The sequence below is a fragment of the Crocodylus siamensis genome, chromosome 8 (assembly GCF_052110815.1).
Source record: "Crocodylus siamensis isolate JL-2025a chromosome 8, ASM5211081v1, whole genome shotgun sequence".
Classification (NCBI taxonomy): Eukaryota; Metazoa; Chordata; order Crocodylia; family Crocodylidae; genus Crocodylus; species Crocodylus siamensis.
The window spans coordinates 78,141,759-78,153,745 of NC_143402.1; the positions used below are offsets into that span (position 1 = coordinate 78,141,759).

The 11,987-nt window shown below is 62.9% G+C and overlaps 3 protein-coding genes across 3 annotated transcripts; 2 read left to right on the forward strand and 1 right to left on the reverse strand.

Moving 5' to 3' along the window:
• Positions 1–215: 215 nt before the first annotated feature.
• On the reverse strand, positions 216–2,654 carry CCDC137 (coiled-coil domain containing 137). Its single transcript, XM_090060649.1, has 5 exons — positions 2,419–2,654; positions 2,038–2,233; positions 1,550–1,632; positions 1,201–1,274; positions 216–854 (listed from the first exon to the last, which is right to left on the reverse strand). Exons 1-5 carry the CDS (start codon positions 2,615–2,617, stop codon positions 630–632), a joined length of 777 nt encoding a protein of 258 aa, XP_089916775.1. The 5' UTR covers positions 2,618–2,654; the 3' UTR covers positions 216–629.
• Positions 2,655–2,768: 114 nt separating this feature from the next.
• On the forward strand, positions 2,769–3,805 carry OXLD1 (oxidoreductase like domain containing 1). The gene is made up of 2 exons (XM_090060650.1): positions 2,769–2,846; positions 3,195–3,805. The coding sequence occupies exons 1-2, from the start codon at positions 2,793–2,795 to the stop codon at positions 3,624–3,626; spliced, it is 486 nt and encodes a 161-aa protein (XP_089916776.1). The 5' UTR covers positions 2,769–2,792; the 3' UTR covers positions 3,627–3,805.
• Positions 3,806–9,363: 5,558 nt separating this feature from the next.
• PDE6G (phosphodiesterase 6G) lies at positions 9,364–10,698 on the forward strand. Its single transcript, XM_090060651.1, has 3 exons — positions 9,364–9,518; positions 9,973–10,013; positions 10,404–10,698. The coding sequence occupies exons 1-3, from the start codon at positions 9,364–9,366 to the stop codon at positions 10,478–10,480; spliced, it is 273 nt and encodes a 90-aa protein (XP_089916777.1). The 3' UTR covers positions 10,481–10,698.
• The last annotated feature ends 1,289 nt before the right edge of the window (positions 10,699–11,987 follow it).

Consider the following 11,987-nt stretch of genomic DNA (forward strand, 5'->3'; position numbering starts at 1 on the left):
ACAGCCCCCAGCCACGCATCCGAGCCAGCAGCATCCCCTTCTCCTGCAGGCCCGGGTGCCAGCTACAGCTATGGGTGCAATGCCCACTGGTGCAACGTCCCAGTGTCAGCCTGTGCCTGGAGCCTGGCCCTGGCCACAGCGGGTGCAAGCTGCCACCTGCTGGCACGAGGGACGCAGGACAGTTGAAGCTGGTTGTAGGGGAGAGGACGAGACACTGCTGTTGATGTCTTTATTCCAGCCAGTAGACGCAGCCAGGAACTTTCGAGGGGGCCTGGAGCTCCCAGCCCTGGCTCCAGGCTGTCACCAAGAGACCAGCTCCCAGGGCATCACTTCTCCACCAGCAGGTTCCCATGCCCCAGTAGTGACAGACCCCTGGCAGGGCCGGCTCCCAGCAGGAGACAGGCAGTGAGGGTCCCACTGCCCAGCTCGGCACAGGTATGGGGGGCTCTAGTCATTGCTGAGCTCAGCTCTGTGCCCAAATGTCCCTTAGCTTCCCCTCAAGCAAGCGGCTGCTGCTGCCACCCAGCTCCAGGCTGCAAGGAACAAGCAAACTCAGGGCCATGGTGACCCCCCGTTTTGCCCCCTTTAGTCCCCTCCCAGCTCTGTCTGAGACAGTGGAGCCCCAAGGCTCATAGCAGGCTCTTCTGTGTGCCCTTGCCAGGGCGGCTGGGAGATGGCTCCAGCTGCTGCTGCTGCTGCTTGAGTTTCTTCATGCGCCGGTAGGCCAAAACAACCCTCTCCCTCTCCTCCTCCAAGATGCGCTGGCGTGCCAGGGACATAGGGGCAGGTTTGGACGCGGGGGGCACGTGTCCAGGGCCCAGCAGAGACATCAGCAGGAGCTGCTTTTGACCAGCCTGTAGGGAAGATTAGCCAGGACTTAAGGCCCATTAAGGGATAACAGGTTCGAGTCTGCAGGGACAGACCCTGGCAATTAAGACACCAGGAACCCAGTCACCCAGGGCAGGGGCATCCCAACCCCCACAGCAAGCAGGTGACCCCAAAACCCAGAAGGGATGTGGCAGCCTCCTGCCTCTTAGATCCTGCCTGGAGGCCTGACTTGGGGCAGCAGGGAGGGGGCTGTAGGCTGGGGTAGCAGGGCAGGACCAGGAAGTATCAACAGTCAGGAGTCGGAGAACTGCAGATTGATACCGAGGGTCCTGACCAAGCTGGGCTGAAAAGTCAGGTGTGGACACAGCTCACCTTGTCAGTGCTCTTCCGGGGCCTGGCTGTGAGCACCGGGGGCTGCAGAGCCACCTCCCCAAACTTCACAGGGTCTGTGGGGCAGAGGGGAGAAGGCAGGTGTCACTCGAGGTATCGAACAGCCAGAGCTCCCAACCTCTCACCCCACCCAGCACCGCGGCACTGGTGATCCGTGCCCCAAAGCCCCGTAGCGCCTGGACACCTACGGCAATGGCTTCCCTCCATTCTGAAATGCATCCGCTCCTCAGGGGAGAGCCTGGACCCTGCATCCTTGGGGGCCAGCATGAGAACATGGGGCCCGGTTCTCTTCCCTGCCTGACCCACCCCACCCCAGCCTGGTGCTAGCTACCTTGGAGCAGGGCCCGCTCCAGCGTCACTGCCTTCTTCTCCGCTTTCTTCTTCCGAACTTTATCCAGCCTCTTGTTCCAGAACCTGCAGACACAGGGGGAGGCAGAGCCAGGTCCGAGTTAGGGATGCTCGGTGCTCTGCCCCCAGCAGCCCGGGGCGAGGTGCTGCTGGGTTTTAGTGCCCAGGAGAGCTGGTTCAGCACAGTGCAGTGGGGGCCCACGACTGGTTCTGGGAACGGTGGGCTGGGTGCAGACTTGGGAGCCTGCCCCAGGGTAGGGGAAAGCTGGGTGATTTGGCCCCTTGGCAACCCGCTGCTTTTATCCTTTCCTTTCCATGCTCCAGGATGCAAAAGAGTTAGTATACAACCCCCCCCCCGCCCCCGGGGTGACGGCCGGAGCCAGCACATGGTCCCTGCCGCACGGGGCAATACATCGTCCTGGGCCTGCCCGCCCCAGCCCTTGCCCGGGTGGCGAGCACTGCCGGACGTACTCCTTCTTCCGGGCAGACTTCTCCGGGGCTGGCTCCTGCTTCTCGGGCTCGCGCTGCAGCTGGTTCTGGGTGAGGAACAGCACATGCTGCGCCTCCTGCTCCATGCGCCGCACGAACGCCGCCTCCGGCTCCCGCTTGCGCCGCTTGAACTTGGGCACCACGATGTCATCCTGGGCCGCCGGCTTCGGCTTCCTCTCTATGGGGCGCAGGGGGAGGCGATGCCCACGCTGTCCCGCCGGAGGCAGGGCCAAGGCGGAGACCCAGGACCCCTCCACCCCCGTTCCCGAGGCTCCTGGAGAAGCGGGGGGATAACCGCCCGGCTCCGCTCCATTCCAGGGACGGGGGGCACCGGGCTGCGGGTCCCGGCCCCGGCCCTGTTACCTGCCCGCCGCCGCCTCCTGCCCTGCCGGCTCCGCATCAGCTCCCGGCTCCGCAGCAGCTCGCGCAGGCGGTAGGGCACGTCCTGCTGCTCCGTCCGCCCCGGCGGCAGGTCTCGGCCCCGCGGCGCCCGGCACGGAGCGGGGGCAGGGGGTTGGGAGCGGGCCCCCCCTGGGCCCGGCGCCGCCGGCCGCTTCCCCATGGCGGCGCCCACCCACGTGCCGGCCGCACGCGACACTTCCTGCTGCCCTCTGACCCCGCCGCCTCCATTGGCCAGCCTCGCGCGGAGCCCCGCCCCCGGCCTAGTTCCTCCACTCCCATTGGTTCTCTGCTGCGCGGAAGTGGCGTTGCGATTGGCCGCCGCCGCCAGGGTCGGGATGTTGCTGTGGGGGGCTGCTGAGTGCTGCCGGCGCCTGACTGCCGGGACCCAGGCAAGGGCAGGGGCAGGGGCAGGGGGCAAAAGGCAAAGGGCAAAGGTTAAAGGCTGCCTGGGCGAAAGGGGCCCTGGGGGCAAAGGTTAAAGGTCGCCTGGGGGAAGGGATGTTGGGAGCGGGCGCAGTTTGGGGCAGGGGCGCTGGGGGGGCAAAGGTCAGGGGGGTCTAGGCAGGGGGTGGGGGGCACTGGGGTACTTTTGGGGGGCTGTCGTTGGCTGGGGGTGGGCTGAAAAGTCAGCTGGGGGGCTCGGGGTCATGTCCTGGCGTCAAGACTGGGGTGGGGTCTGGGGCTAGCTGGGCAGGGGTCCTGCCCGCCCATCATTCCCGGTGTGCTTCCCCCCACAGGGATGCTGGCAGCGCTGCAGAGGCGCCCCCCTGGCCCTGGGGCTCTCTGCCGGGCAGCAGGTCCTGCCCCCGTGCCCTGGCTCCCGTAGCCTCCGGCGGTGCCCGGCCAGCCCGGCCAAGGCCGACCCCACGGATGCCCCCGGCCGCAGCCCCCAGGCGGCGGGCGAGGCAGAGCCCTGCCCCCGGGAAGCCTCGGCACCCGGGAAGGATGGGGCCAGCCCTTTCTCGGTGCCCCCCACACTGCTCCCGCCCACGAACTGCTGCATGAGCGGGTGCCACAACTGCGTGTGGCTGGCCTACGTGGAGGAGCTGCTGCAGCACTACCGGGACGGCGGGGAGCAGGCCCTCGCCGCCGTGGAGCGACACATCCAGGACGAGAACATCAAGGCGGTGCTGAAGATGGAGATCAGCCTCCGCATGAAGAAGGACTGATGCCCTGGTGCCGCCTCGAGGACCCTCCTTCTGCCCGCGGGCGACCCAAGGCCGCCCCTGCCCCTGCTCCTGCTCAGATGGACTCAGGAGGGGCTCGGGGCTCTGCACACCAGTGGGTTATTTATTTATTTATTCACTTGGCTCGGTGCAGATGAGGCGGGAATAAATCCTGACCCGTGCATGCAGCCTCTCTGCGTTCCCAGTGCCTGGCACGGCAGGTCCCTGCTCATGGTTGGGGCATCTGGGCGCTGCCATGGTATGTCTTGCCTTGCCTGTGCTAGCTTCGTGTCGCGGCTGGGTATCCAGAGAGCTGGCGGTTTGGTGCCCTGAGCTCCTGGGCTCTCTGGGGGGTCGTGCCTACCTCCAGAGTCCTCAGCGGGCGATGAGCGTAGAGATTCTTGCATCTGTGAGGCACGTGCCCAATCCATCCACGTCTGGGCTGCTCTGGGGGTCACACAACACAGCCCAGGGGCATGTAAGGCCTGCAGGGCCGTGCCCCCACATGGTCTCTCCCCAGCACGCCAGGCCTAGCCTGGCCCTTCCCTGCAACTCGCGTCCCTCTGGGGCTGGCATTTCAGGTGCTGCAGTTCTTTCCTCCCTGCTTGCTAACCGTTGCTGTGTGGATGCTGCCCGCCTCTGGTACAGGCTGGAAAAGCCGTGCCCAGCCCCCCAGCGGGTCTGAGGGCAGCTGTGCGATGGCTAATGAACTCGTTCCCCAGCTCCCGCCCCAGCTTGGGACCTGTCCTGTGAGGCCGGGGTCATTATGGAGCGGCGTTTGGTAGCAGGTCTTGGGACAGCCTCGGTAATGAGCAGGGCTGCCGGGACCCCCAGCTCAGCCAGCTCGACTGCAAACATTCCTGCCTGGGGCTGAGCCTCTCTGCTGTAGTTGAGCTAAGGATAATTAGTGGAGAGGCCTGGAGTTCAATTAAAATGTGCCCAGCTTAGGCCTGTTATAATGGCTTTAGTGCAAGGGGATTAAGGGGAAAGCTCAAAGAAGGCAACCCAGCGGCAGACCGGGAGAGCGTGGGGCACCCAGTCCAGGACACCCAAGGCACATCACCAAGGACTCTGAGCCTGGTTAAGAGCTGCTGGGACCTGCAGGACTCACCGCTGCTTACAGAATTGGGCCCCACCCCAGCCACAGTTGGTCAGGAGGAGGCCGCTGCATTGAGGAGCCTGCCAGAGCCCAGATGCTTGGTGATGTCCCTGCTGCTCGAGGTGGCACAGCAGGTAAGGCCCCGGGGGCAAGACATGGGCTGGCATCGTGCACCCAGATCTACGTGTTGTGGCTCACACGTGATTTGCTCTCCAGGGCACAGGCTGTCCATGTGCAGAGCAGAATCCAGTCAGTACCGGGTATGGAGGCCACCTCGTGACCAAATAGCCAGGAGCGGGGCTGTGACATGCCCAAAGCAGAGTGGGGCAGGTGTGCTGAATGCTCCTTTCTGTTGGGCCTGCATACAGGGCATTTTGCCTCCCTTCCCAGATGTCTCTGCCTTGACTTAACAAGCGCCTGATGACAAGGGAGCCGTGGCCAGGGCAATTTGAGAAGCAGCTGGTGGGGCCCCAATAGCTGTGTGGGATGCATGCTGGGGTGCCCTCCCTGTACCCCAGGGGCTGCAAGACCTGGCCCAGGCTCCCCATCCAAGCAGACTCAATGCAGTCCACTCCAGGTGCCTGGTTGCCAGCACGTGCAGTTTGCAAGTGAAAGGAGGCTTGGAAATGCCCTGAGCCCAGGGCAAAGCTGAGGCCCTTTGGGACGGCATTTTGGCCCATAAAGCCCCCAGTAAAGCAGACAGCAGCTGGTGTGATGACGCTGTGGCAACCCCCTCTGGTGCACATGCACGGCCCCCTCCCCCTGGCCACGCACATATCATTGCAGAGGACGTCAGATTACCCCTTTCAAAAAGAAGGGTCATAATCCTATTACGCGGGAGCAGGATAAATCCTTGGGCCCCCTGGACCCATCCAGAGTGTCTATAGGGCTCCAGGCCATCGCAGTCAGCGAGCGTGGACTGGAGCGCTGGCCCTCCACGAGCTGCTAGTCCTGTGAACCAGCTGGCCAGGGTGAGTACCCCCCTGCGAGGGCAGTGCCCCGAACGCGGCAGTTCTCAGCTCCCAGCGTCTGCTGTCTGTCCACTTTGGCTGCCCTCGTGTCACCCACAGGTGGGGGCAGCTGTGTTTCCTCCTGGGCGCAGGGGGCTAGGACTTGACACTGGGCTTTAGGGTGAGTTCGGCAGGGTGAAGCCATTGGGACTCGGAGGCGTAATCCCGTGGGCTGTGGGGGGTGCCTGGTATAGCACGGCAGGAGCCCCTAGGCTGCCTCGGTTCCCTTTCCCCTTGCTGAGGGCTGCGGGGTATCAACCTCCCACCACCCTGTGTTGCCACACTGGGCCCTGCACAAAAGCCACCTCCAAATCCTTGGGATAGTGGAAAACTCGGCTGGGCTCTGCCAAGCTGTTGCCTGCCTCGGGGCACCGTGGGGGGTAGGTGCCCCATTACCAGGGTGGGTAGTAAGGGTCCAAACTTCATGTTTCTGCGCGTTTTCTTTTCAATTCCCCTGCCCTGGAACTGGCGTTTCCACCTCCATCTCCAGGGGCGCTGTGGCAGGGGGTCCTGGGAGGGGAGCCCTTGCCAAGGGACAGGTTGGCTATCAGTGGAGGGTCCCCCAGGCGTGCATGGTGGTGGTGGGAGCAGGGGAAATGGTTTTCTGCGGGACATGCCAAGAGATCCCATCCCCTTGGGATCGCCAAGCACACGTTTGTTAGCCTTGCTGGGAAGGGATGCAGGGATCCTCCACCCTGGGGCTGACCCAGCCGGCTGCCTGAGTGCTGCCAGTCCCGGGACACGGGGAAGTGGGAAGAGAAGCCCTGACTTGTGGTGCCTGTAGCCCCCTGGGCCGGAGTTGTTGCCCACCTGGGGGTTTAAAGGCAAGAGAGACGCCTGCTGATGCAGATGAGCAGCGCGCCCTTGAGCCAGGAGAGTGGTGGGGGACAGGGCAGATGACATTGCACCCAATCCTGACCTGGACACAGGTCACAGCGTTCCCGCTGGGATGACGCACGCGCTGGATGCTAAGCGCGGGGGCCTTGTGGCTCTTCTTGCTGTTGCCCAGTGACCTCATGGGCCTGTGCAGGGCATTAGGCACCGTGCGGGTGTCCGGCCTGAGCGTAAGAGCCCTGAGGAGCTTAGTGCCTAAAGACACGGGACGGACAGGATCAGTGCAGGGGGGAGGTGGCCTCTGAGCCATGGGTGTCAGCTTCTGCCCCCAAGGTCACCTTCACCCCATCCGTCCCTGGGCTTAGCAGCTAGCAAGGGGCCTGGCAGGCAGGGAGGGGCAGCACTGGGGGAGAAGGGTGGCCACGTGCATGGGTGCGGGGTGGAGGCTCGTGGGGGCTGGGGACCGGCGCAGGGCCCTTACTGGGAGCTGAGCAGGTAACAGTGCTTGGTTCGGGGCCGTGTGGGAGAAGACTGCGAGGGGGAATTGCGCTGGGTGCAGAGAACTTGCACCGCGGCTGAAACGAGATGGCTTTTGCCCCGTCTCTGCCTTCCCTGGGACTCATTTCAGTGTTAGCAGGGACACCTTTCCTAACAGGACCCCTGCGTCAAGGGCAAGGCAATGTTTCAACCTCCCCGTGGTTTCCCCTCCGTGTTTCCTAGCCGAGAAGCTGCCCCAAGCTTGCAGCTCCTGGCTACCTGGAGACACCTCTGGGGCTGTCCTGCCTGGAAGGCTCCTCCCTTGCAGACGTGCTGGGGTTTGCACCCGGGATGAGGGTCTCGGCTGGGAAAGTTTGGCTTTTCTCCCCTGTGGCAGGTCCCGGGGGGTGGGGGATGTGGTGCTGTCAGGACAGATGGCAAGAGAACGTGTGGTGTTCCCCCCCCACCCCCCAGGTGCACCAGGCTGGGGCTGTGTAGAGCCAGCACGTGGCCTGTCCATGCACTGGTGGGGGCAGGCCTGCATTTGGGGTAGGGCAGGGCTGGTGGTTGTAACCCTGGGGGATGGTCTCTGCCTCGTGATCTCTGGGCAGCTGCAGCCTGGCAGCTTATGCTTTCCCTCTCCCTGCGGGTGCCTGCGCTCCCAGGAGCTGGGCTGTTTAGTGTGCAGAAGAGAAGACTGAGGGGGATTTGATAGTAGCCTTCAACTCCCTGCAGGGGGGCTGCAAAGAGGATGGAGGTGGGCTGTTCTCAGTGGGGGCAGATGACAGAAGGAGCAATGGGCTCAAGTTGCAGGAAGGGAAGTTGAGGTTGGGTATTAGGAGGGCAGTAAAGCACTGGAACACGCTCCCCAGAAAGGGGGTGGCATCTCCATCCTTGGAAGTGTTGATAAAGCCTTGGCTGGGATGATGTAGTTAGGGCTGGTCCTGCTTCGAGCAGGAGGTTGGACTAGATGTGACCTCCTGGGGTCCCTTCAGCCCTCATTTTCTAGGATTCAATGACTCCCACCCAGCTCCTGCTCTCTGGCTGCTCATTATGGAAAGGCTTTTCCCTGGGATTGGCTTTAAATCTGCTACTTTCACTGACCGGTTTCCCCTCGTGCCACACAAGCCGATAAGCGAGGTGACCTCCTGGCATCTTTCTGCTGCCGCCTCCTGGTTGCTCACTCGGCTGTGGGGAAGTCCAGCTGCCCGGGCACCGGGCCGGGAGCCTGTGTTGCCGCCCCTCGGGGCAGGGGCAGAGTCGTTTGTGCTCCGGAGCTGGGCTCCCTGCCCAAGGAGGAGAAATGCAGAGGGCAGCATCGGTGGGGGAGGTCTGTGCATTACCTGTTGCACTTTGGAAGTCAGAGGGATGCCAGGCTCGCCCACCCGTGGCTGCAGGGGCGACCGGGGAGCACGGACCCCGGGGCCTGGCACACCAGGGAGTGAGGCTCTGGTTTGCCCTTGACCTCACGTGGCTCGCAGGTGTTGGCAACAAGCTGGGGTCCATGTGATCTGCCACGCACGTGGCCCGGTCTGGTCCTGTGGGGCACTTAGAGCACCTCGTGCTCAGCAGACCTCCACGTGCTGCTGATCCATTCAGCCCCCTCCCGCTCTCAGGCAGGGTAAAGTAGTCGGAGCCCCTGGGATGCAGCTGCCCCGGGTGTCCGGCAGGCTCTGAACCCTGGCTGGGGGGCAGGGGGAAGCAGCCAGTATTTGTAAGCAAATGGTTTTGGGGTGGAAGAAGCTTGAGGCTGCAGCCCCAGGTTGGTCCGTGGATGCCCTTCAGTGCCTTTGCGGTAATGAGATTAGCGCATCTGAGCTGGGCTAATTCCAAGGTTGCAGGCACTTCCCTTCAGCACCGCAGCAGGGGCAGGTCCCTGTCCCACAGCTAGACGCAGAGCCTCCAGCGCACGGGCACGGAGGGTCTCGTTACCATGCGCTGACACCGGCGCCTGGTCCAAGCAATTCGGGGGCTCCTATTCGGGCTGCACCTCTTAGCATAGCCATGGGGGGGTTGGTGTGGGGACCAGAAAGCACAGCTGTAGCCACAGGGCAAACGAGGCTGCTGCATGGCAGGACTACAGCCCTGCTGCATGCCTCATCCATGCCCAGCCTTGCAGCCCCAACGTGGCACTCAGCCCTCTTCTAGCAGGGGCCGTGGTTGAGCCAGCGAAGCCCAGGCTGACCCAGGAGGGCAGCACGCAGCCCCCATGCAGCGAATTCCCTGTGCCCGCAGGTGTGACCAGCCGAGCTGCATCTGAGGAGAAGCTACAACCTGGAGCCAGGGTGACCACGCCAGCCGCCAACTGCCCGCCGCAGCCATGAGCCTGGAGCCGCCCAAGCTGGAGTACAAGGAGTTCAAATCAGCCACCAGGGTGACTGGCGGGCCAGCCACCCCCAGAAAAGGGCCCCCCAAATTCAAGCAGAGGCAAACCAGGCAGTTCAAGAGCAAACCGCCCAAGAAGGGAGTCCAGGGGTAAGTGTGTGAGGGGCTGAGCTCTGTTATAACAGGGGTTTGGGGGACCTTGGGGTGCAGAACATCCCAGCAGACAGAGCATGCCAGGACCTGCCAGGCTAGGATGCTTGCCCGAGTTGGCATCCGAGCCATGCGCACCCCTCCGCAGCACTGCCCTAGCAGCCAGGACCCATTCATCACTGCATCATCAAGTGCCCTGCCCTACCACCCCCCCGGGGACAAGGGTGCGTACACAGGGCAAGCCAGAGCAGGGATGCGCAGGGAGGTGCGGCCAGCTCAGGGGTGGGCAGGGCAGATTGACATCCCAGGGAGACCGCTGGCAGTGCTCAGGCTCTCTGCCTTGCACCCTCACGGCAGTGCTAGGGGACTCGAGCAGCGGTGGCTGCTGGGCTGGGGCAGAGGTGAGGGAGCTCCCGGGCTGGAGAGATGAATGCGTCCCTGTGTTTGCCTGCAGGTTCGGTGACGACATCCCTGGCATGGAAGGACTGGGCACAGGTACTGAGCCGTGGGACCCGGGGATGGTGTGGGAACACGGGAGAGCGGTGCTAGCTTGTGGCAGGCACTGGGCCAACCCCTCTCTCCCTCAAGCCCCGCTAGCACTTGTCAGTCATGGGCAGCAGCATGCTGTGCTGTCCAGCCCCTCTCCTCTGCTCTGCCTTTTTGAGCTGAGACTGGGGACTCCCTGCCTCATTCCCCGCGGCAATACCAGTGTGCCCAGACCCCATCCTGCCCCTGATCCCCCTCTCTCTGAAGAGGCAAACACTCCTACAGGGCTTTAAAGGGCACTGGAGGAAGCACGGGTGCCAGGGTGCTGGTGTGAGCAACGTGCATGATGCCCTGGCGGCCTGCAATCTCTCACCGGCATTCTCGTTCCTTCCCTTCCAGATATCACTGTGATCTGCCCCTGGGAAGCCTTCAGTCACCTGGAGCTCCACGAGCTGGCTCAATACGGCATCATCTAGGCAGCGCTCTGGGCGCAGGGCGTGCACCTCTTTTTCTTCCCCCACCCTGCCACCCACATAGATCACGGCCTTGGCTATGTAGGTAGAGGGAGCTGTGTCTGCACTGCAGCTGCACCGTAGCCGGAGGAGCTAACCCCAGGCTTGTAGCGAACGAGCCCTGTCCCCCAGGCTTGTAGTGATCAGAGCGGTCGGCATTAAACTCGGGACGATCAGTAGGACCCGCGTCGTGTCTGTGTCTCTCTTGCCAGCTCTGCCCTACGCCAGACCCCTTAGCACTGGGTTCCCATGACATGAGCCCCTTCCCTAAGTCTCGCCCTCCAGGCGTTGGAGTTCCCTACCCTCAAGGCCAGTCTCCAGAGCAGGGCCCTCCTGCACACTCAGCTCCCTGGAGCCAAGAGCCACACAGGCTGGACCCAGCCACTCCCTGGGGACATCAGAGCAGCTCACGAGGCAGGTTTATGGTGTGGTGCTGCTTGCCAGAAGCTGCTTCAGGACAGAAATCATCCCCTTGCCCCACTTGTGCCCCAAGTTAATGGAACCTGTCCCCCCCGAGGCTGCTTCCCTAGCACTTCCCATCCCCGAGCATGTCTCAAGCTCTGGGCGTGCAGCAGTGCTTGAATGCAGCCAGCTCCAGGGAAGGAGAGAAAAAAATATCGCCCTTGACCTGCTGCAACCAGCTGCTGGGCTCTCTCATGCAAGGGTGCTGGGTATAATTTAAGCCTGTGCCTTTTAGGAGAACAAAAAAGAGTCTGGGAAGGCGAGTGCTTGGAGCTGTGGTTCTGAAAAAGCTATTTGCACCTGGGGGGAAAGAGGGAAAGAGCAGCTGATCTCCATGCATAAGCAGTACTGCTGGTCCACGGACAGCCAGTGCCGGGGCAGTCCTGGACTCAAAGCCCAACAGTCTGGGCATGCCCAAGGTGGGGGAGTTACTGCCACAACCCTGGACTGCCCTTCTGGGTAAAGGTGACCTTGCTGGGGGCTGCACCAGGGCAGGGCTGAGTGGCTGGGGGCAAAGTGCTACAGCATCAGCCCCTCTCTAAAGTCTGGCCGTGCTCGCGACAGCTTGTTTTGAGGCCTGAGACAGGAGCCAGGCCAGCAGAGCTAGTGCATTTGGGACTGCTCTTGGGTCCCCAGACAGCAGGGCAAAGAGGGGCCCATGTTGTGGTCAGGGAATGAGGGAGTCAGCCCCACTCTCCCTATAGAGGCAGCATAGCTGTTCCCTCAAACAGCGGAAGCCTCAGCCCTCAGGCATTTAAGCACCCCCATCCACCACCCATGCTCCCTCAGCCAGGGCCCTGGGGTACTGCCACCACACATACTGCCAAGGGCATAGAGGAACAGGGCATCTCCTTTTGCAAAGGAGCTCAGACTTTGCAAGAAAGGAGCTCATCCCAGCAGGCAGAGCCCAGCACAACTGCTCCTGCTGCAAGGACCCAGGCTAACCTAAGGTAAGTGGAGTCGGGGGGAAAATGAGAAAGCACCCCCACACACCACAAGACAGCCCAAG